Consider the following 23,583-nt stretch of genomic DNA (forward strand, 5'->3'; position numbering starts at 1 on the left):
GTCTTGCTTTTGCTGCCTGTATGAGTAAAAAGCTGGGTTTGCATCCATTGGGGCTTGTGGTCTCCTTACTGGCTGAGTCTACAGAAATGTGGCAGGCCAACCTAGTGGCTTCAGTAGTAACTCTTGTGCCCCTGTTATAACGCCACCATGCTGTGCTTAGGGACTGCTTAACCTCTTGACAGAGGGGAACATTTTGGGGATGATGGGAATTTTTTTTTAATGTTTATTTTTGAGAGAGAGACAGAGACAGAGGATGAGTGGGTGAAGGGCAGAGAGAGAGAGAGACCCAGAATCTGAAACAGGCTCCAGGCTCTGAGCTGTCAGCACAGAGCCCGACCTGGGGTTCAGACCCAGAACAGCAAGATCATGACCTAGGCCAAAGTCGGATGCTTAACCGACTGAGCCACCCAGGCACCCCGGGGAATGTTTTGTCTTGATCTGGGTAGTGATTATACTAGTGTATACAATTATCAAAACTTATCCAGCTGTAGACTGAAGACTTGTGCCAGAAACTGTAAATTATACATCAATTAAAAAAAAACTCAAAAAAAATCATTAGAGAACAAACGAACCCTTGAAAGTTATGATTGCCAAAATGAAAAATTCAGTAGCAGGGTTGGGAGAGAAATTTCCCAGAACACAGGGCAAATCACAGAGACACAGGGAATGATGAACCTAGCCTAAGTCTAACACCTGAGAACCAGGGATTCGGGTTCCTAAATAAATCTAGAAAAATGTCTGTGGTAATAAAAGAGACAGGAGTGAAAACAATGAGATGACAGTGTAAATCTGGCTAATCAAACAAGAAATTGTGTAAGCAATATTCACCAGTTTGTAATTGACAGCACAATCCTTTGGGGGAGCAATAGAATGCCAAGTATCATCAGGCACACGGGTCTTTACCTTTTGCCCAGGAAACCTCACTGCTGGGACTCTGTCCTAAGACAGTTAACATAAAAAGAGAGCAGATGTGGAATTCATGGAGATATTCGCTGCGGTAGGGGTTTTGATGCTGCAAAAGTATGAACCACCCAGACGCCAGGTAAAAGGAGAAACACCACGAAAATGATGTCTTTCTCAAAGGGTGGCAAGTACGCATAGGCATCGTGATCGCACCCACGGGCGGCAGCACCCCTTGGCCTGAGAAGCGTAACTGCATCGGATTAAGGGGACGTGGAGCAGAACAGGCGAGTCCGGAGACCGGGCTTCACTGCTCGGCGGATGAAATGGAGGAAGAATGTTTCTACTACTGCTTGGCAATGCGCTCACGCTAGTGAGATCGGGAAAAATGAAGTTACGCGCCCCTCGCGAAGGTGTCGCAGCGAGCCGAGGCCGGGCCCGGGCTGCGGCTGCGCACTGCGGCTCCGCTGCCGGCGCCCGGGGCCGGAAGCGGGGACGGCGCTGGAGGGGCCGGCCGGCGGGCGGGGCCGGCGCGGAGGAGGCGGGGCGGGGTCGGCGCAGCTGTCCCCGCCCCGCGCGCTAGTCGGCGGGAGGCGAGGGGGGCCGGCGCGGGGCGGGCGCAGCAGAGCGCGCGGGCGGCCCCGGCCCCGCGGGAGCGCGGCTACGGCGCGCGGAGCCGGCGGCGACGGCTGGGCGGACGCCCGCCTTCGCCTGCGTCGCTGCCTCCGCGCGGGCCGCCGCCCCCGGGGATGTGAGGGGCGCAGCTCGGCCGGCGGGGCTCGGAGGCCGGCTGCGGACGGTAACGCGCCGGGCGGACCCGTGGTGGTGGAGGGGTTTCCGTCTGACCCCGGGCCGCGGCCGGGGTGGGAGGCAGGAGCGCGAGCGGCGCTTGGGCTCGGAGTCGGCCCGGGCTCCCGCACCCGGCCGTTGTCGTTGCGGTCCCCGGGGTTGGGAGGGTCGGAGAGGGCCTCGGCCGGGAGGGCCGGGAGGGGGCTGGGCCGGCGGGACCCGGCGGCAGGTGCCTACCCACCCTGTGACCCAACTCCCTCCCCTCAGCTCCACCCACTCTGGCCTAGACCCAGCCTCCAAGGGCTAAAAATATTGCCCGGAGGCTCCTGTGCGGAATCAGACCGCGCTAAGTAGGGCAAACGGCGCAGAGGCGACAGAGCTCCTCGGTCCCGGGGCGGGAGCAAGTCTCCGGGGCGGCGGTTCCGCCCACGCTCGGCTCAGCACCTAGCGGCCTCCCTCCACCCAGCAGGCAAGTAGGCTTCCGCAGGCGGTGGTAGCGGGCACTGGTCTTCCGAAGTTGACCCACAGCGGGGCAGCTGTGCCCAGACTCCCCATAGCCAGGGGACATTCGGCACCAATCACTGCTGGCTTCCCAGGGGGTGCCCCGAGTGCTGTATAAGCAAAGGCCGAAAGTTACCCACTGCAGGAATCAGAACCGGCCGGGAGAAGATGCAGGACCCCTCTTTATGTTAGAAATACAAGCCACTGCTGCTGCCTTTTAAGCTCATTATGTTTTTCTTAATGAGAGAGGTGCTGTGCCAGGCACTCTTTCTGGTGAGTATCAGTCTGATCCAAGAGGGCAGGGAGAAAGGCTTCCCTGTCCGTTTCTTTAACTGGATGCCAGTTTCTTCCTCGGAAACTAGAAGCACGTGGCCAAGGAACCTGGACACTCACCTCCTTTGATTGGCTGCATCTTTCTTGTAGGCAAGCGATGTAGAAAGCTGGTTAGAATCAGGAGGTTGTGAGGTGAACTCTGGAGGCAGAGCTGGGAAGTTTGTTATCCGGTCGTGTTTTTTATGGCATTAGCCTGGGAGACAGCATCCTCTGTACCCTAGGGGCAGAGCTCCCACCAGGACCAGGCAGGACCAGCTTTACATACTTGTTCTTTCTGTGTCTCAGCCAAGAGAGTAGGATCCCGGTTGGGTCAGGATCCACAGCCGGTGTTGGGATTTGGGGCTTAGAAACTTGCTTTTCTTTGGAGTCAGGCAAATAGGTGTTCCTTGAGAGTGACACTCAGGCACTCACTGGGGCATTTGGTGGAAAGACCAACAAAGATTTGGTCTGCTGGAGCTGCATATGGTGTCCCTCCTGCCAGGTGTGTGTGGAGGCCAGTATGAAGCTGAAAAAGCAGGTGACAGTGTGTGGGGCTGCTATCTTCTGTGTGGCCGTCTTCTCGCTCTACCTCATGTTGGACCGAGTGCAGCATGATCCCACCCGTCACCAGAATGGTGGGAACTTCCCCCGGGTGAGTCATGCCTGGTTGCTAATCTCTTCGTGTACCAGTCTCTGAGCTCAGGCTGAGAGTCCGTGTCAGCCCAGGACAGGAGGGTTTCTTCCCAAAAGGCAGATTTTCCAGAAGCCCAGAGATCAAAAACAGTGATGGCAAAAAGAAAGAAGGAAGGGAAAAGACGAACTGCCGGCTTGTCCTCCTGAATTCTTGGCAGACATTGCTAATGGATTGCAGCATTCGTTCCCACTAAGCCCGGATGCAATCCTTGTCAGCACAGCGCTCCTGACAGGCCACACTGGTTGTTGAGAAGAGGCACGCAAGATGAAATCTTTGCCATCCACGAGCCAGGGAGTGGGGGCACTCCCAACCCAAGCGGATTGCAGTTCTCTGTAGCGATTTGCACATCTTTCCTCACCGGACCAGAGCCATCCAGCCCCATAGGCTCGTGGTTCCGCCTTCAGTTGGGGAGGGAAGGACCACAGGCCCTGGGTGGTGGGCCCCATGCAGAGATCCTTCCTGTGGCACAAGGAGCCGTGGGTGATTGCTTTCTGGTCTTTCGGCAGAGCCAAATTTCTGTGCTGCAGAACCGCATCGAGCAGCTGGAACAGCTGTTGGAGGAGAACCATGAGATCATCAGCCACATCAAGGACTCTGTGCTGGAGCTGACGGCCAATGCGGAGGGCCCGCCCGCCATGGTGCCCTACTACACGGCCAACGGCTCCTGGGTGGTGCCTCCAGAGCCCCGGCCCAGCTTCTTCTCTGTCTCCCCCCAAGACTGCCAGTTTGCTCTGGGGGGCCGGGGCCAGAAGCCAGAGCTGCAGGTAGGGGGTCAGAGCCGGCAGGGACCTCTGGTGGCTGTGGATGGGCACTGAGCTACTCTCTGGCCTGGCAGATGCTGACTATATCGGAGGAGTTGCCGTTTGACAACGTGGATGGCGGCGTGTGGAAGCAAGGCTTCGACATCTCCTACAGCCCGCACGACTGGGACGCCGAAGACTTGCAGGTGTTCGTGGTGCCACACTCTCACAATGACCCAGGTGAGGACCCAGCAGGGCCCCGGGGGCCGGGCTGTGCAGAGAGCTTTGTGATGGCAGAGGTAAGGGAGGGGCAGAAGATGCTGGCATCCTCAGGGTATCCTGTGCTGGTGCCCTAGGCTGGATCAAGACCTTTGACAAGTACTACACTGAGCAGACCCAGCACATCCTTAACAGCATGGTGTCCAAGCTGCAGGAGGACCCCCGGCGGCGCTTCCTCTGGGCGGAAGTCTCTTTCTTTGCCAAGTGGTGGGACAACATCAACGCGCAAAAGAGAGCAGCCGTGCGAAGGCCAGTGCCCGCCGGGGAGGCATGGGAAGGCTGGCCTCTGGGCCCTGGACTGGGTGCCAGAGCAGCTGGGTGCCACACTGTGGGTGGCAGGGGGAGGCAAGGGAAGCAGGGCAGAGGGGAAAGGGCATGGTGGAGGGGCCGAGAATGAGAAGGCAGGGACTGGTGTGATGGCCACTGGGTCACCGGTGTCGGGAGAAATCAGAGTTAGGTGCAGGCGTACGCACAAGCCAAGAGGGAGCGTGGGGCCTGGTCCGGAGAGAGGCAGGGCCGGGACGGCATGGAGGCTGTACGGAGGGAAAGGAGAGTGCCTGTTTGTTCTGTTGGTCCCGGGTGTGGGTGAGCGGGCTCAGTAAGGCCTGTGCGCACAGGTCCCCGCATCTCCTGGTTGGCGGGACTGGGCAGAGCATCCCTGCCCCACGCTGAGTGTGAGTCCTTCACTCCAGGCTGGTGGGAAACGGGCAGCTGGAGATTGTGACAGGAGGCTGGGTGATGCCGGACGAGGCCAACTCCCATTACTTTGCCCTGATTGACCAGCTCATTGAAGGACACCAATGGCTGGAGAAAAACCTCGGTGAGTCTGGGCTCAGGAAGGAGAGTCTGCCCCTGTAGCTGGGCCAGGGAACAGCAGGGGCTGGGCACAGGGATCGGCAGGGCAGGGGGGTGGTTCCTCTCTAGGCCGATGCCACCAGGCGTGGGCTCAGTATGATGGCAGGAAAGGAGCTGGGTCCCCAGGACCTGAACCCCTCAGGACCTCTGGCTTCCGTGCCCTCTCAGGAGCAACCCCACGCTCTGGCTGGGCCGTGGACCCCTTTGGACACAGCCCCACCATTCCTTACCTGCTGCGCCGTGCCAACCTGACCAGCATGCTGATTCAGAGAGTGCACTATGCCATCAAGAAGCACTTTGCCTCCACCCACAGTCTGGAGTTCATGTGGAGACAGAACTGGGGTAAGACCAGGTAGGGTGGAGGGTCACAGGAGTAGTGCTCACTGCGGAAGGGAAGGGCAGGGTATGAGGGTAAGAGCCACGTCCTTCAGAGCAGACCAGCAAGCACTTGCACAGACCTCCAGAAGTCCTGTCCTCCTTCCGGTTACGTTGGGGATCGATCACGTTGACCTCTGGCCTCTACAGAGCCCCCCCGTCTATACTGAGGGTCTGTCCCAGGAACTGTGGGCTCCAGATCCCTCCCTGTGCCCCTTGGCCTGCCCGTCTTCTGCAGCCTTAAGTCTGGTCCAGGCCTCACCTTCTGTCAGAGCTGCACGTGGCTGGAGCAGATCCCCACCCTCCTGGCATCTCCGTGACCCGCTCCGGAGGCTGCCTGCTGGTGGCCGACCCCCCGGTGTGTCTTCTACAGACTCGGACTCCAGCACAGACCTCTTCTGCCACATGATGCCCTTCTACAGCTACGATGTGCCCCATACCTGTGGCCCGGATCCCAAGATCTGCTGCCAGTTTGATTTCAAACGCTTGCCTGGTGGGCGCATAAACTGCCCCTGGAAGGTGCCGCCCCGGGCGATCACAGAGGCAAACGTGGCTGAGAGGTATTTGCTCCCGGCCTAGGCTGGGCCATTTTCACTCCACAGGGGAGCCGGGAGACCCGGCCTTGGTGTGGGCTCTGCTGCACGGGGGTGCTTCTGGTTGGACGTCTGTAAAATGGCAGGCGGGGGCGGGGGGGCTCAGGTGGTGAGTTCAGGTCCACAGCCGCTAAGGTGGCGGCTCCTTCACTGAGCCTCCCTGGAAAGCTGGAGCAGCTCCAAGGAACCACCTTTTCCAGAATGGTTTTATTTACCCAAATGAGTGTGTTTCCCAGCGTCCTAACAAACTGCCAGAGCCGGTTGACTGACTCAGAAGCGAATAATTCTTAAAAAAGGTACTTGTACCACGTGACCTAATATGCCTTCGTTTACTGCAGGCATCTTGCCTTAGCTTGATTAGGCCAGGATCCCCCAGTGCTTGTGGACCATTCACAACATGTTCAGTCCTGCCCAACAGCCCCCAGCATCAGAGAAAGCACACCTGTCCCCCTGGGGGGTTGTTAGGGACCCCTAAAGATGTCTCTGTGGCTGAAGTCCGCCCCCGCCTCCGCCCACCCTGGAAAGAACAGATTACCAGTGACCTGAACCGTGGGTTAGCTGGAACCCACTAGCCTTGAGAATATAACAAGTTGAGCTGGTTTTCATGAGGCAATACTCTGATTTCCATGATGTCCACGAGGTGAAGCATGTGACCAAAAGGGAAAGAAAGTGGTCTTTTGTTTCTGAAAGCCAGAAATCTAAATGCAGATTCCAAGCAAGAATCCAGGACTATTAAGGGGTGATTTTTCTTAAAGCAGCAGCTGTGATCAGATGCCAGCCCAGCTTTGCAGAGAGCAAGTCATGAGAGTAACTTCGTTTTCTCCTTTGAAAGGCTTACAAGGCTGATAAATTAGAGGGAAGTGGTATTCTAGGAGTCCTCTCTTGAGAACAAAGTAGGAAAGTACAAGCTGGATCAGCACAGTTAAGTAGCTTAGTGGCAGGCTGACCTTCAATACCTATAACATGCCAACGACTGGGTTGGTCTAAATGGAGAAAAAGCTTTAATGATATGCTACAAGGTTTTGGTTTCCTATTGATTTTACTAGTAACTTCGATGAAAAAGAAAGTGACAAACGTGTGTATATAGTTCCTACTGTGTACCAGGCGCTAGTCTGAATTTTATTTATTTATGGTTTTTTTGGTTTTTTTGTTTTTTTGGTTTTTTTTGAGAGCAAGAGAGAGCACAAGTGGGGGCGGTGCATAGAAAGAGGGAGACACAGAATCCGAAACAGACTTCAGGCTCTGAGCTGTCAGCACAGAACCCAACTTAGGGCTCAAGCTCACAGACCGTGAGATCATGACCTGAGCCAAAGTTGGACGCTTACCCCACTGAGCCACTCGGGCGCCCCTACCAGCTGCTGTTCTAAGTACGTAGCAAATAGTAATTTATTTAGTTCATTTTAACTTTCATAACATTATGATGGTAGGTACTGATGCTATTCTCATCTTATAAAAAACCGAGGCCTAGCAAGGTTAAGTAGCTTAACCAGGGTCACTCAGCCAGTACACGTAGAGCTGGTATAGTATGGTTCTGATTTTAGGTCTTCAGAGCTGTGCTCACTTGTGGGCAAAGTGAAGCTGGGGTGTCAGAATGAGGACCCCCCCCAAAAGGATCAGGATCCCAAAAGATCTCAGTAGGTTGTGTGCGATGTGGGTCGAATCCAACCAGACAGGATTTATCGGATGTAAATGTAAAGTTCCATCCTTAGTCTCAGGAAAGAGAACAGGAAAGGGTCGGGATGGGGAGAAAGGCCCTTTCTGAACCTCACGTGTGGGAAACCCGCGTGGTGGCCGAGGTCGGCACTGGTGTGACCGTGGGGCTGCCGGAGACGCCCCTGTACACGCACGCGGCACACCGGGCTGGCCGAGGTGTGTGTCCTGCCTTCTGTTTGCCGGTCGGCCCACCCCGGAGTCCCGCATCAGCGCCAGGCCCCTCACCCTGAGGGACGTGGGCAGAAGGGCGGCTGGAGAACCGCTGGTGATGCAGGGGTGGGGTGGGGGGGGAGGGGGTGCCGGGCTTGTAGAGCCTGAAGGGAGGCACAGGGGAATGCGGCACGTCTGTGGTGTGTGTGAAGGACCCCGGGGCAGGGGCGTGCTGTTGTGCATGGTGTCGGCCTGGAGTCCGGGAACTGCAGTCGAGCATAGGAAGACCTGGGCCCACCCCGCGCCCTTCCTCTTCGCCGAGCCTCTGTGTCGGGCCCCGCGCCCTTCCGCCCACAGGGCAGCGCTGCTCCTGGACCAGTACCGGAAGAAGTCCCGCCTGTTCCGAAGCAACGTCCTCCTGGTGCCGCTGGGGGATGACTTCCGATACGACAAGCCCCAGGAGTGGGACGCCCAGTTCTTCAACTACCAGCGGCTCTTTGACTTTCTCAACAGCAAACCTGACCTCCACGTGCAGGTGTGGGGGGACGCTGAGCTGGGGAAGGGGGAGGCCCACGGTGCTGCAGCCTGGCCCTTCCCGAAGGCGCCGTGCTCCCCGTTCCCGACTCTTGGGCAGGGTCTCCCTTTGGTGTGAGAATGCCTTGCCGGCTCCCGGGCTTGGGGTGCGGTGGGAAAGGGTGGGATGTAGTGATCGCAGGTGGGGCGCGTAAGCAGAATCCTTGCCCCTGGCACTGGGCTGCAGCACGGTGGCGGGGGAGGGGGGTTGACAGGTCCCAGAAGACTCCGGAACTGATGGAAGCGGGTTTTTGGGGTCCCCACAGGCCCAGTTTGGCACCCTCTCTGACTATTTTGACGCTCTGTACAAGAGGACAGGGGTAGAGCCGGGGGCACGGCCCCCAGGGTTTCCCGTGCTGAGCGGGGATTTCTTCTCCTATGCCGACCGAGAGGACCATTACTGGACAGGCTATTACACTTCCCGGCCCTTCTACAAGAGCTTGGACCGGGTCCTGGAAGCCCACCTGCGGTGAGACTCCCGCCTTCCGCCTTCCCGGCTGGAAGGAGTAGAATCGGCTGTGGGATTTAAGGAAGGGCTGGATTGGCTCAGAAGGCCCTAGAAAGGCTTGGAGACCAAGGCAGGCAGAGATGTGGTGGAAAGAAGGGAATGGGGCTTGCTGAGCGAGGGCGGGCCTGGGAGTCGTGTGGGCCGGAGGCTGACCTCTGTCTCTGGGCAGGGGCGCGGAGATCCTGTACAGCCTGGCTGTAGCTCACGCGCGCCGCTCTGGACTGGCTAGCCAGTACCCGCTCTCCAACTTCGCCCTTCTGACGGAAGCTCGGCGCACCCTGGGGCTCTTCCAGCACCACGATGCCATCACCGGCACTGCGAAGGAGGCGGTCGTGGCAGACTATGGCGTCAGGTGGGGGCCCTCTCCTGCTCCCCGTCGGCTCCACACCCTTGCCCGCTGTCCCAAAGAAAGGCCGTGCTGGCGGTCAGGGGCAGGCCTGCCGGTGAGGTGCACAGTCTGTGGCCATCTTCTCCATGGTCCCTCTCCCACCCCCTGTCCCCCGCAGGCTCCTGCGCTCCCTCGTCAGCCTGAAGCAGGTCATCATCAACGCGGCACACTATCTGGTGCTGGGGGACAAGGAGGCTTACCACTTTGACCCTGAGGCTCCCTTCCTCCAAATGGTGAGCCCCCTCCTCCATCTGCTCCGGGCGCCCTCGGGCGCGTGCGGTCTCATCCAAGAGCAGTGGTGTGAGGGTGTCGCTCTTCTTTTCCTTCCCTGCCCTGGGGTGAAGGATCTGTGCCCAGGGAAGCTGGTGGTCCACATCCGGGACAGGTAGGGGAGGGGGCAAGACTCCGAGCCAGGCCAAGGCCCGTGACGGTTCTTCCCTTGCCACCCCCTTAACTCCAGGATGACACCCGCTTAAATCACGATGCCCTGCCGGAGCGCACAGTAATCCAACTGGATTCCTCGCCCAGGTGAGCCAGACCAGGCCAGGCACAGAGGCGAAGCCACTCTGGCTCCCGACACCGTCTCTCCCCCTCACCTGCCCAGATACTCTTGGCCTCTGTTTCTGCCTCCGTTGCCCAGGAAAAGCCTGCCTGGGTGAGCCTGCCTCTACCTGCAGGTACGTGGTGCTGTTCAACCCGCTGGAACAGGAGCGGTTCAGTGTGGTGTCCCTGCTGGTCAGCTCGCCCCGGGTGCGTGTCCTTTCTGAGGAGGGTCAGCCCCTGGCCGTGCAGATCAGCGCACACTGGAGCTCTGCCACTGACGTGGTCCCTGACGTCTACCAGGTAAGGTGGGGGCCCGGGAGGTGAGCCCCAGCCTTCCGTGCTCATCCTCGGCCTCTCCCCGGGGCCTCCCTCTGCCTTGTGACACCCGCCTCCCGCCCTCCTGCTTGCGCCCCAGGTTGGGGACAGCCGTCTTGGGGAGAGGGGTTGCCTAGAGGACAAGCACTGTTGGCATTTGGGTCTGTCTTCGAAAGGCAGGTGAAGTTTGATAAACTATGATAATAGCGAGGATGGGGGCCGGGGTGTCGTGTTATTTCTTCGTTCATCAAGTGTTTATGGAAAGTTAATGTGCGATTGCCATTTCATAGTTTCTCAAATAGCATTTGAGACTCCTAAAAGTCTGACCCGAAGCAAGTAATGTCACTTCCACCTTCAGAGGAGGGGACAGAGGCCCCAGCAGGTAGAGGGATCTGCTCAGACTTTATCAGTTAGTAAGAAAGCCCCAGGACTAGAATCCCGGGCCTGCATCCAGAACTGGTGCCCGTGCTGTGGGCCGCGCTTCCTCACCCTTCCTGTGCCAGCAGGTGTCTGTGCCCATCCGCCTGCCGGCCCTTGGCCTCGGCGTGCTGCAGCTGCAGCTGGGCCTGGACGGGCACCGCACCCTGCCCTCCTCTGTGCGCATCTACCTGCACGGCCGGCAGCTGTCCGTCAGCAGACAGGACGCCTTCCCTCTACGCGTCATCGACTCTGGCACCGGTGACTTCGCCCTCAGCAACCGCTACATGCAGGTCTGGTTCTCGGGCCTTACCGGGCTCCTCAAGGTAAAGGGCCAGGGCGGGGAGCCGAGGAGGGTGTGCGCGGCGGTGGGGCGGTGCTGAGCCCACACCCGACTGACGGCGGGGCCTCGGAGCGGGCCGTCTTGGCTCCGGGCTGACGGCACGGGGAAGCTGGGCTGGCTCCTTGGGGAAGTTCGTCCGTGCCCTCCCAGGGGGCAGGCCTGACATGCTGGTGTGGGGCCAGGGGTCAGGGCTGTGTTTCTTGGCAGAGCATCCGAAGGGTGGACGAGGAGCAGGAGCGGCGGGTGGACGTGGAGTTCCTCGTCTATGGCACCCGCACGTCCAAAGACAAGAGCGGAGCCTACCTCTTCCTGCCTGACGGGGAGGCCCAGGTACCCTAAAGACTCCTCAAAACCCCCGCAGGCCTCGGGAGGCCCCGCCAGCGGAGGGCACGAGGAGCCACGTGACCCGAGGCGGCGAGGCGGAGGGGCACGGGCCTTCCTCCAGGACGGTGCCTGCTGCCAGGGCCCTCGCGGGGGCCGCCTCCGGGAGGCGGGGTGGCCGAGGAACGGCCGCGAGGGCTTGGGCCGGCCCAGCCAGGGGTCTCGGGCGGAGGCCTGCCGGCAGAAGTACTTCCGCCGAGGTCGGGCCGGTGCCCCCAGGCTTTGCCTTCCGTGCTGCGGCTTCAGCTGCCGCCTGCTCTTTCCCCAGCCCTACGTCCCCAGGGACCCCCCCGTGCTGCGTGTCACCGAAGGCCCTTTCTTCTCAGAGGTGGTCGCGTACTACGAGCACGTTCGCCAGGTGGTCCGGCTCTATAACCTGCCAGGTGAGCCCTGCCGCTCGGAAGGTCCGAGGGGAGGCGGGGGCTGCAGGGGTGTGCGCTGCTCTTCCTTTTGCTCACGGCTCATGCGTCTGTTCCCAACAGAGGTATCGTTGCAGTGGGGTCACAGTAATTCTCTGAGAGAGAAGGTCCTCCAGAAATGCGGGCGTCGCCGGGGGTCTGGGCACAGCCTCTCCCTGCCCAGTCTCTCCGGCCTCTCCATGCTCGCCCTTTGTCTTTGTGCCCAGGGGTGGAGGGGCTCTCTCTGGACATGTCGTCCCTGGTGGACATTCGGGACTACGTCAACAAGGAGCTGGCCCTGCGCATCCACACAGACATTGACAGCCAGGGTGCCTTCTTCACGGACCTCAATGGCTTTCAGGTGATTTTCGGGGCCCCAGAGAGCGCAGGCAGCAGGCACTGGGAGCGGTCTGCCTGAGGGAGGAGGAGGAATCAGAGACGAGAGCGATCAGGGACTCCTTCAGACTGGGGACCCATTGGTCCCACATGGTGCCCGGATGCCTGTGACCTGCTGGCCTTCCCCTCCCAGGTGCAGCCCCGGCGCTATCTGAAGAAGCTACCCCTGCAGGCCAACTTCTACCCCATGCCGGTCATGGCCTACATCCAGGACGCCCAGAACCGCCTCACCCTGCACACTGCGCAGGCCCTGGGTGTCTCCAGCCTGCACGATGGTGAGCGGGGCAGGAGCTGGTGCACAGAGTGATGGGCGGGGTGGAAGCCCATCTGTGCCCCCGGCCTCTCCCCTCAGCGGTCCCCACCCCTATCCAGTCCACATCACCTCCATGCCTGTAGAACCATTAACAGCAAGCCGTTAACTCCCGCCAGTCACACACGGGCATGGCAGGAGGGCAGGCCACTGCCGTCACCCTCGCCCCTAGCAGAGGCAGCCTTGGAGGTGACAAGGGGGGGGGGGGCTGGGTGCCCCATTGGAACCCTTTAAGAAGCATCATGGTATTGAACAGTTACTCTCCTGGTCAGGAATGGGAGTAGGGACAGTTGAAAAAGTGCATATGATGTTATAACAGCAAAGAAGAAAAACATATGCTGTTTTTAAAAGAGAGAATGGCATTTTTAAGAATTCAAACAAGGGCATGAGGAGTGCTGGCCTGGGGCTGGGCACGCCGGGCCAGCTGAGGTGGCTCCTACGTCCTCCGAGTAAAGTGAACACTTTCCTCTTGGTGGCCTCTGAGGCCTTCAGATGGTTCGTGTTAGGGACAGAGCCTTTATGCAGGGCTGAGCCGAGAGGCTTCGCCCGGGGGTTGGTGGCTGGGGCAGTGGAGGCCTGACCCCCTGCTGCAGGAGTGTGGCTCTGATCGCCCCGCTGTCAGGCTCTGCCACGGTTCTGTCTACGCTGTCGACTGCTAGCTGAACCCCATGGGATTCTCTCTGCCTTTCTGGAAAATAGCGTGCTGAGAGATTATTGTTACATACGCACGGGTCCGTTTTAGGGCCTTCGGATATCTTTCCAAAAAAAGATTGCTCAAAATACAAATACGTAGGAACTACAAAAGTCAGAATGTCAGGCTGGGGAGATGGTTAGGGCCATCTGAGTGGACGCTCTCAAGAGATTCTTAGAAAAACAGGTGCTGGGAAAAATCCTCACCCCAACATATGTCTGCTTTGCGGCCAGCCCTTCCCCAAGCGTATTTTACGAAGAAAGCACAGGCGGTCATCTGCCATCCCTGTTCCCCAGGGTGACCACAAACGACACCTGATTGGAGCTTCTGTCTGATTTGCCATCTGCCTGTTCTCTCCGCACTCTCCTTGTGACGGACGAGGCGGCAGAGCTGGAGTCTTTCCCAGCCTGGGAGGAGGGTGGGAGGGCGCGGGTTCTAGTCCCAGCAAGCTCTGCCCCAGCTGCCTGGATCGGGGCCGCTGCAGCAAGCGCTGCTGGCTGGCGATGGCAGTTTTGTGTTCGCTGGTTTACTCTGTTCAAGTGGCCAGTGCAGCTAGCGATCGCCGCCCGAGCTCCCAGGTCTGTTCCCCCTCCTCGGGCACGGAGCGTGGGCGGTAAACTGCCAGGGCCCGCTTGCTCCCTCCGGCCTCTTTTGTTTCCTCTTCTGTGATACCGGCCCTTCACTCGGTCCCCTTCCAGCCCCAGGCCCCCGCTCCTCCTCTCCTGAGTGACTCCGCTTGAGGCTGTAGTTCCCCGGGCTTTTCCCTCGGGGCCTGTGGTTGGGATTCTTCCAAAGCCCAGTATCTGCTTGGGGCTCACGGTGAACTTCCCCAGGCCAGCTGGAGGTGATCCTGGACCGTCGGCTGATGCAGGACGACAACCGGGGTCTGGGCCAAGGGCTCAAGGACAACAAAAGAACCTGCAACCATTTCCGCCTGCTGTTGGAACGGCGAACCCTGGGCAGTGAGGTAAATTCTGGACCTCCCTCCCGGGGAGCCAGGTCAGGCTGGTCCCTTGGGCGGCAGAGCTAGAGGCGGGCGAGGGGTAGCGAGAGTAGTGCTTCTCCTGGGGTGCGGGGGGTCAGTCTGACGCTCTGCTTCTCCATCTCCGGCAGCCTGGCACCTCCCTTCTCCCACAGCGTCCTGTCGCCCATGCCCCCGAGCCATCTCCCGCCTTCCTCTGTGCCCCCTCCCCGCCGCCATGTTCTCTAACCCTCTCTGCTCCAGCCCCGTTCATCTCATGGCTTTCTTTGCCCCCACCAGCCTGGCTTTTTCTCCAAACTGGCAGCCATGTTTAGGGGCTTGATCTTTCACAGCAGCAGGAGCGATAACCGAGAGGTAAGGGCCAGCCACGGGGGGTCGAACTAGTACTGGCCAGCGGTAGCTGGACTCGGAGCCTGCGGAGGATGGAGCCTGCCACCCAGCCTCCCTGTCTGTGGCTCAGTCCTCACCCACCAAGGAGCGACTGATCACCCTCTGTGCTTTAGGGCCTGAGAGGGACACAGACTCTGACACTGACCCTGCTCTCCAGGACTTCCCTCGGGAGTAGGGGTGGGGGGTAGGCTACGTGCGTACAAATGAGGCAGAAGTAGCTTGGCTGGTTAGTAGTGGGAGAACGTTGTGAGCCAAGGGGATCGAGGACAGGTTCTGGGGGACATGTTGACCAGGCACAGCTGTGATGGATGGGGGTCTGATGTAAACACAAGGACTGGGGCGCCTGGATGGCTTAGTCGGTTGGGCTTCCGACTTCGGCTCAGGTCATGATCTCACGGTCTGTGAGTTTGAGCCCCGCGTCAGGCTCTGTGCTGACAGCTCGGAGCCCGGAGCCTGCTTCGGTTCTGTGTCTCCCTTTCTCTTTGTCCCTCCCCCACTCACGCTCTGTTTGTCTTTGAAAAATGAATAAACCTTTAAAATTTTTTTTTAAAAAAAGCACAAACTAAGGCAGAGGGAGACCACGTAAACAGGGAAGAGCAGTGAGTTCACTCAGCTAGACCACAGCCGCTAGTCCAGCGTGGTAGCTTCTAGCCACATGTGGTTATTTAAGTTAATTAAAATTAAATATAGGGGCACCTGGGTAGCTCAGTGGGTTAAGGATCCTACTTGATTTCAGCTCGGGTCATGATCTCAAAATTGTTGAGTCTGAGCCCTGTGTTGGGCCCCACTCTGACAGCATGGAGCCTGCTTGGGATTCTCTCTCCCCCCTTCTCTGCTCCTCCACCGCTCACATTCTGTCTCCTTCTCAAAATAAATAGACTTAAAAGAACTAAATATAATAAGTTCAGTTCTTCAGTCATACTGGCCACATTTAAGTGCCCAGTGGCCACAAGTGGCTAGCAGCTACTCTATTAGTGCAGGTATAGCTTATTTCTATCTTTGCAGAAAGTTCTAGTGGCCGTTGCTGGGCTAGCATGGGGTCAGGGTTCGGTTGGACCAGACTAGTGGGCCCAGAACGGCTGGCTGTGGGGTCTGGACTTTATGTTGGAGGCCAGTGCAGGATCTGAGCACGGAGGGACGCTGTCGGACTCTGCCCTGAGCTTGTCCATCTAACAGTAGGAGTAGGGCGGATCTCCGGGGAGCCTGGAGGCAGGTGATACTTTACAAGCTGTTCCAGCGGGAAATGTTGGTGGCTTGAACTGAGCCACGGGAGGGAAAGGTTGGGGGTGGGTGTGAGGATACTGCCGAGATGGGGAGAGATTCTGGGCGATTGGAAGGAAGGTGGCACCAGGGACAGAAGTCCAGAGGACAGAAAAGTGGCCGCCTTGGGGGAAGTGCAGCTTAGGCCTGTGAGTGTGGCATACAGGGCAGTCACCCAAGCGGCCGCCCCCGGTCGGAACAGCTTGGGGAGCACTGGGCCCGAGGATCGGGGCTGGCACTATGGGTGTGGGGCTGGACCCGAAACCGCAGGATCACTCAGGGTACTTGCTCCGTCCGTTATGGGCACACATCTGTCTGTCACCCGCTCTCCCACACTGAGGATCTGCGATGGGAGATGGATGGTGCTCACAGGGCGTGTGCTCATGTTAGTGTGAAAGCAGAAACCCCCAAGGTAGAGGAGACGTGTCCCTTGTAGGTTGTGGGAGATGGGGAGTGACCACACGTGGAGGGTGCTGGTGCCTTCCAGACGCTTCAGGGAAAGCTCTCTGCCCCTTCACCCACATCTCGGCCGACCTTGCAGGTCCAGGATGGCCGCACTACCAGCTACCCATCCCTCCTCAGCCACCTGACCTCCACGTACCTGAATACCCCCGTGCTTGCCCTGCCCGTAGCCAAGAGGCAGCTCCCGGGCCCCGGTCTGCGCTCATTTCATCCCCTGGCCTCCTCCCTGCCCTGCGATTTCCACCTGCTTAACCTGCGGACGCTGCAGGCCGAGGTGAGTACCCCGCCCCGCTCTGTACCTCCAGGACCGGATTCTGGCCTTTCCTCACCCACACTCCTCCTGGTCCTGGTCCCGGTGCTGCCTCGAGGGCAGTGCCGTTGCACCCGCGAGCGCTGAGCGGCACCCGCCCCCACCACCCCTTACGTGTCTGTCACCCAGGACGATGCCCTGCCCTCGGCAGAAACCGCACTCATCTTACACCGCAAGGGTTTCGACTGCGGCCTTGAGGCCAAGAACTTGGGCTTCAACTGCACCACGAGCCAAGGCAAGGTGAGAGGGGCCTGGTACAAGTAGGAACACGGTGCACCGGGGCACAGCAGGCACGGGGCTTGGGAGACTGCGGTGAGGTGGGCAGCGGAGAGAAAAGGGAGCAGCCGTTGATGAGTGATTTCAAAGCAACTGAGGCCTGGCTAGGGCACGTTCTGTACAAGGCATGTGCTCCGTGAGTAGGGGCCACGGCCAGATGCAGTGGAAAACATCAGATATAAAAATCCAGGGGCGCCTGGGTGGCTCAGTTGGTTGAGCGTCCGACTTCGGCTCAGGTCATGATCTCGCAGTTCGTGAGTTTGAGCCCCACGTCGGGCTCTGTGCTGACAGCTTAGAGCTTGGAGCCTGTTTCGGATTCTGTGTCTCCCTTTCTCTCTGAACCTCCCCCGTTCATGCTCTCTCTCTCTGTCTCAAAAATCAATAAAGGTTAAAAAAGTAAAAAAAAAAAAAAAAATCCAAAGCCGTCATGCTGCGACTCTGAAAGCTCTGGTCATGGTTCAGGCAGGCGCTGACAGGTGCCCCCGTGTGCCACAGCCCATGCTGGGCACTGGCGATTCTGGAGTGGACCTAACACGGTCCCTGTCTTCAAGGAGTTCGCTGCTCAGTGCAGTGGTTCCTACCCTGAGGTCTGTGGATGGGCTTGGGTTGAGCAGAGTGAGCCCCTGGCCCGGACACAAGCTCTCGTGCACAGCTGGGCACCATGTTGCCCAGAGGGGCCAGAGCCTCTGTGAGGTTCTTAAAGAGGCAGCAAGTCATACAGAGAAAAGAGCTGTGTCACGTAACGTGTGAACACCCAGCACGGCCCTGTGCCATCTTTTCTCTCCACAGGTGGCCCTGGGGAGCCTTTTCCACGGCCTGGATGTGGGTTTCCTGCAGCCAACCTCCTTGACGTTACTGTACCCTCTGGCCTCCCCCTCCAACAGCACTGACATCTATTTGGAGCCCATGGAGATTGCCACCTTCCGCCTCCGCTTGGGCTAGCACTTCCTGTGGCCTGAAGAGAAAGTTCATCCACAGAGACTGCCTCTTACATAAGGTCGGGTTGGACAAACCAGATGGGTATCCTGTCCCGATCTACCTCTCAGAACTGTGACAGACTGGGCTCTGCCCTCATTTTCTGTTTCTCGTTGCTTCTGTGTTCGGTGGCAACCCCAAACCCGGTGTTGGGTAGACAGGGCAGATGCTAGTGAGATCTTGGCCAGAGGGTCCTTGGTCAGAGCGGGCGGTGCCAGCCTCTGCTTTGGGTTGTGAGCAGCACCCATTGGGCACAGGCTCAAGCACCCACCTTTCTCCCAAAATGGGATGGAGGAGAAGCAGGGTCAGGAAAGATAGGGGAGGCTGAGTGGGTAGGAGCCCAGTGCCAGGGTCACTGGAGGTGGGAGCTGGTTCTGGGTGGGGGGGGGGGTCCTCTGGTTACGTAGGGACTGGATGTCCTGATGTGAGCGGGAACCGAGTGATGGCTGGGTGGGGACCCAGAGTTAGCAGAGTGGAGGAAGAGGAATCTCCACTTTCTGTGATGACTCCACTGGGAGGACTCCACGCCTCGGCTAGCGGCTGTGGTGCGGCAGGAAGAGACCATGCGTCCCTAGAGACCATGTCATGGCTAGAGGTCATAGCACACTTCAGGTACCAAAACCCCCATCTGGCCCCGGGCGCCTGGTCCGTGTGTTGATGTCGGAGATGGTGGCAGGGACGTGGGGGCGTCTTCCGTCCTCGCTGACGCCTCTTCTGTTCCTGTACTCTGTACACCACTGTCCTCGAGCCCCTTCCCACCCTGGGGGCATCTGGTCTGGCATACTTCCTTTCCCTGGAAGGAAAATGAAGCCTCCGGTCCACCGCCCCTCCCCATGAGCGTGAGCGATTTGAGAAGGCTTTCTGCTCCGTCCCTACGGTCAGGCCATGGAGCTTCAGCTGTGGTACATGCTTCTACAGAGGGATCTGGATCCTGGCACAGGGACTAGGGTTATGTAGAGTGAATTAGGAGGCAGTATGTCTGTTCAGCAGCCTTCATTCAGCTTCGACTAATAGAGCAAAGGTTTTGACGGTCTCTATAGATGCCGAAGCAATACTTGGTAAAGTTTAAAATCTATCCCTTGTTAAAAATCTTAGTAAGTTAAGACTACAAAGAAACTCCTAATCTAGATTAAAAATCTCTATCAGAAACCAGCAGTTAATGACATTCGAAAGAGTCAGACACCACAGGCATTGCTATAAAAGAAATTAGCCAAGGACATACTATTATTTAGCAGGGTCCTGGCACCATAATCCCCACAGTAGAGCAGGCGAAGGAGAGGAAGTTACTACCGTCATTATTTGGAGACAACAGAATGGCAACCTATAAAATCTACGAGAATCAGCTGGAGACCTAAGACCATTCTGTAAGTGGACGTAAATGATAGACATCATGCTCCCGTAAGGATTTCGGCTCTCTCCAAATCAGCCCATAAATTCAGTGTGTTCCAGTGTGATTGAATACTTTTGGAATTTTGATGAGTTCTAAAGTTCATTTGGAAGAGTAAATACATGAGAGTACTAACAAATTCTGAATGGTGGTGAGTTGGGGGTGGGAGGGGGCGCCGAGGGGAGGAAAGGGCACACGTCCCATGGCATTGCCCCAGGGACTCTCAGGCAACCACACATGGTCCGTGTGACCTGGTGTGGGATCGGAAAGACAGACTGATGGAACCAAAGTCAGAGTCCAGAAGCAGACCCAGGTAGATGGGAATTTAGTGGGATAAAAGGATTATTTGAAGTGGGAAAAAGATGGATTGCTTTAAATAGTACTTGAAGTCACTATCAAAGTAAGAGATCTGTAGCTCACAGTTTCCACAGAAATTAGTCCCAGAGAAAGGAACAAAAAATTAAACTACAAAATTACTGAAGAAAATACAGGGTGTTATTATACCTCTGGTGTGGAGAGCTGTTCTAAACATAACACAAAACCTGAAAGATGTAATAAGGGAAAAGATTAAACAGATTTTATTACCAAGAAATATTGAAAGTTTTATGTATGACGGAAAACATCAAGGTTAAAATACAAATGACAACCTGGGAGAAGATGTTTGCAACACCTCAAAAACCGGTGAGTTAATCATTTTGGGTGAAAGCTTGCTTTGGGGTCCTCAGAGAAGGTCCCCTGGGCCTGCTGGGCCCCTACCTGAATATCAAGAGTTCTTCCAGATCATCCAGGGCTGTTGGCAGCTTCAGGCCAGGGCACACAGAATCCTTTCTGTATCACTATGGAAGAAATAAGATTATTGATGTGAGGTGCTCAGCAGAGTGTCTGATGCACAGAGGAGCTCGATAAATAGGAGCTATGATCTTACTAGTAAAGGATGCTAAACAGTTATATTATAGCAGGTGTCAATTACTCGTATAAGATGGCTTATAATCACATGATAAGGGAGACTGTGTGCCTCCTAGGAAATGAGCAAAATAAAGGCTGTTTATCTTTGGATATCTTAGATGTACCATGAAATCATTTATCTGCCAGGAACAACGTTTAATGCTACCCACTGGCCTTTTAAAACGACCTAGCGTTCAAGGTATGGTCCGGCATCACCAGAAATACTTGTTTCAAGTCCGGCTTTTTGGCCTCTCCTCACTAGGGCTGCTCCTTCAGCCTGGACGTAGGACTGAGGGCCTGTGGAGCAGAGACTAAGACTCGCTAAGACAGGTCTGTAACAGGAGCAAGAAACAAACGTTCCTGTAGAACGTCGAAGAAAGTAGAAGGAAAAAGCCGATTCCTGGGCACAATCTACTGAAGTAATTTCTGGGATGGCAGTCAAAGGATCTACTTTTTTAACAAGCTTCCAGGTGATTCTTTTGCACACATAATTTAGAAATGGGCCTGTGATTTTCAGGCACGCAGCCACCCTTTACCACCACGTGCTGGCACTGAGGCCTCAGTTCTGAGGGTTGTAGTCGTCATTAGAATCCGGATGTGACACAGAAGCAACTCAACCACCGGAAATAGCATTCTGTTCCTCCCGGGAACCTTCCATGCACTTAGAACTTAAAATACAAAGTTCTAGCCCATTTCCACGAAGAGGGGACTGTATGCCCAGTTGGAACCATGGAAGGGAGGCTGAAACTAAGAACCCAGTCCTCCCATGCAGGTTGAGGCAGGCGCAGGTGGCGCTCTGATTCAGCTTGCCTAGGAGGTGGGCACAGAGAGAGAAACCTGTAGAAAGAGCGACCTCTCTAACCTCCGAGTTCACCTGCCTACCCCACGGTCACCGAGGTCAGCTACCTGCACTCATGGGCTCGCAGAGGGGGGACATCCCAGTCTGGGGAGCAGGACTGAAGCTTCCCATCCAAAATGGAGCACCCTGAAAAACATGTTTGTTTTTCACTGGCAAAAATACGTACAAATAACAGATACCTCAAGGGCGAGAACAGGCAATGGAGGAGGAGACCAGATCCTTCAAACCAATTTTACATAAAGTCCGCGGGAAATAATTCAGATCTTAACAGTTACCCGGCCCAAGTGCGTCTGCGAAGAGTCTCTGTCCATTATGGGGCCTGACCTTGCGCCTTCCTAACCGAGAGGAAACCTGATCTGAAAGTCCACTCTGGGCACAGGAAACCCTCGGGGTTGGAGATGAAGGCTTCCCAGCGTTTGGAATGTGACAGAGTTGAAGATTGAAAACACAGCACCGAGTATGGAAGCCTCGAGAAGCTCTCTCAGTGGAGGAGGAAACAGTGACAGTGACAGTCCCTGTCAGCCTGCCTGGGGACTTGCACTCAAACCGGAGGAGTGAGTGCACCTACATCTGCCTCCTTGACTCCTCGTGCCTACGAGTGGCAAGTGAGATATTTACAATGCCAAAGCATAGAGTAAAACGAGAGGAACTCTCCTTTGACCAAGAACGGAGAGAACAGCTACAGGCCTGAGCAGACGTGAAGCTCACAGCTCGAGACAAAGCCCAGCAAAGGGCAGCAGCACTGGCACAGACAGGGCACCAAGACTAACCCAGGAAGGCCAGAACCAGGCTGAGCAAAGAGCAGAGGAAAGCAAAGCAGAGGCTGCCAGTGAAACATGACAAAATAGAAGCGACCCCAAACAATGCTTTATGGAAATACAGTCTACGTGTGGGATAAACGCTGGATTCTGTGCAAATGGTATGGAGACTTTTGTGGATTTGGAAAACAGAACTAAGGAATCTACTTGACCACACCGCAGAGATAAAAGGAAAACCTAAAAGAGAGGTTAAGAAAGATGGCAGAGAAGGGCGCCTGGGTGGCTCAGTTGGTTAAGCGTCTGACTTCAGCTCAAGTCATGATCTCACGGTTCGTGAGTTTGAGCCCCGCATCAGGCTCTGTGCTGTCAGCTCAGAGCCTGGAGCCTGCTTCAGATCCTCTGTCTCCCTCTCTCTGTGCCTCCCCCATTCTCTCTCTCTCTCAAAAACAAATTAAAAAAAAAAGAAATCTGGCAGATAGATTTAGAAGCATTACCGTAATGTTTAGTAGCTCTTTTAGGAGAGACTAGTGAATAGGGAAGAGGAAGCCTTCAAAAGGAAAGTGGAGGCACTCTTCAGAAACGAAGAAAGACAGGTGTGCTTCCTTGTGGTGAAAGTACTCACCCAAGTTCCAAGAAAGGTGCATTAAAAAAAACAATCCTCACCTACATACATTGCAAATAAATCCCTAAAAATCAACCAGATTTTTAGGAAAGAAACTCCATAAGGAAAGACTATCAGATGACAGCAGACAGTTAGCAACAGTGAACAGGGTACCTGAAGACCAAGAAATAGTACATTCACACTTAGAGAACATAACCACTAACTCTGGATTTGGTATTAGCTACACTGTCATTCAGAGTGAGGGGGAAATCACATTTCAGACATCCAAAGGCTGAGAGTTTGCAGTGTGCAAAACTTCAGTGGAAGAAAAAAGGTGTACTTGGGAAAAAATCCAGGGTGCATCAACCAAGGGGGGGGTATACCTAATAAGCACTGGCTATAAATTATAATATAGCTTAAAAAGAACCAGAATGAGAATTCTAGATAGCAATAATGTTAAGTGTTATTCCAGGGGTCCTTGTTCAGAAGAAATATAAGCACACCTCAAGATTCACACGCACAAAGGAATTTTTGAGGATGAGGATGTTCACTGGAGCATTACATGGTGTAGTGAAAAGCTGAAAACAAAACTTAATTGTCTATCAGAAAGGGGAATGCATAAATAAAATACTGTCCATTCATATGGCAAAATACTATAAAGTAGTTCAAAGGAATGAGCTAAACACTTATGATCATCAACATGATACATCTCATGAGCATTGCTAAAGGAAAAGAAAGTTACAGGGGTGCCTGGCTGGCTTAGTTGGTAGGGCATGCGACTCTGGGTCTCGGGGTTGTGAGTTTGAGCCCAGCACTGGGTACAGAGATTGCTTAAAAAAAAAAAAAAAAAAAAGTTTACAGAGTGATATATACTTAAGATAAAATACTCCAAGTACTATAAGGACAGTCTTTTCAACAAATGGTGTTGGAAAAATTGGATAGCCACATACCAAAGAATGAAGTTGGAAGCTTGTCTTACACCATATACAAAAATTAAAATGGATCAAAGGCCCAAATGTAACAGCTAAAACTATAAAACTCTTAGAAGAAAATAGGAGGAAATCTTAATGAGGAATCTGGCAGTGATTTCTTAGGACACCAAAAGCACAGGCAATAATCCTTCTGGAAAAGATTCACACCACTCTAGATGCCATTAAGAACATGCAAGGTTCACGGGAAGAAAGCAAAATATCAACATTAACAGGATTCCAACT

General features: G+C 55.8%; 1 protein-coding gene and 1 long non-coding RNA gene across 6 annotated transcripts; one reads left to right on the forward strand and one right to left on the reverse strand.

Moving 5' to 3' along the window:
* Nucleotides 1–1,490: 1,490 nt before the first annotated feature.
* Nucleotides 1,491–20,262, forward strand: MAN2A2 (mannosidase alpha class 2A member 2). Of its 5 annotated transcripts, none has more exons than XM_045058761.1 (25): nt 1,492–1,699; nt 1,957–2,158; nt 3,005–3,154; nt 3,703–3,960; nt 4,032–4,176; nt 4,293–4,464; nt 4,908–5,035; nt 5,239–5,412; nt 5,819–6,005; nt 8,259–8,436; nt 8,741–8,943; nt 9,152–9,334; nt 9,489–9,603; nt 9,831–9,898; nt 10,048–10,213; nt 10,732–10,971; nt 11,196–11,318; nt 11,638–11,752; nt 11,995–12,128; nt 12,297–12,438; nt 13,998–14,131; nt 14,426–14,500; nt 16,338–16,532; nt 16,698–16,808; nt 17,634–20,262. In XM_045058761.1, exons 3-25 carry the CDS (start codon nt 3,023–3,025, stop codon nt 17,784–17,786), a joined length of 3,531 nt encoding a protein of 1,176 aa, XP_044914696.1. In that variant the 5' UTR covers nt 1,492–1,699; nt 1,957–2,158; nt 3,005–3,022; the 3' UTR covers nt 17,787–20,262. The 5 variants fall into 5 exon arrangements, with proteins under 5 accessions (XP_044914697.1, XP_044914696.1, XP_023110663.1 ...); XM_023254895.2 differs by having other exon boundaries at nt 10,735–10,971; XM_045058762.1 differs by lacking the exon at nt 1,957–2,158 and having other exon boundaries at nt 1,491–1,699.
* LOC111560776 lies at nt 19,762–22,083 on the reverse strand. Its single transcript, XR_006598834.1, has 2 exons — nt 21,058–22,083; nt 19,762–20,042 (listed from the first exon to the last, which is right to left on the reverse strand). It is a non-coding gene; the product is annotated as an uncharacterized LOC111560776 (long non-coding RNA).
* Between the last annotated feature and the right edge of the window lie 1,500 nt (nt 22,084–23,583).

This window comes from Felis catus, chromosome B3, assembly GCF_018350175.1.
Source record: "Felis catus isolate Fca126 chromosome B3, F.catus_Fca126_mat1.0, whole genome shotgun sequence".
In the NCBI taxonomy this organism is placed as follows: domain Eukaryota; kingdom Metazoa; phylum Chordata; class Mammalia; order Carnivora; family Felidae; genus Felis; species Felis catus.

Coding starts and splice junctions, on each gene's coding strand:
- MAN2A2 (XM_045058762.1), top strand. CDS start 3,023: ATGAAGCTGAAAAAGCAGGTGACAGTGTGTGGGGCTGCTATCTTCTGT. Junction 8,944..9,151: donor GTCCTGGAAGCCCACCTGCG/GTGAGACTCCCG, acceptor GTCTCTGGGCAG/GGGCGCGGAGATCCTGTACA. Junction 12,129..12,296: donor CGGACCTCAATGGCTTTCAG/GTGATTTTCGGG, acceptor TTCCCCTCCCAG/GTGCAGCCCCGGCGCTATCT.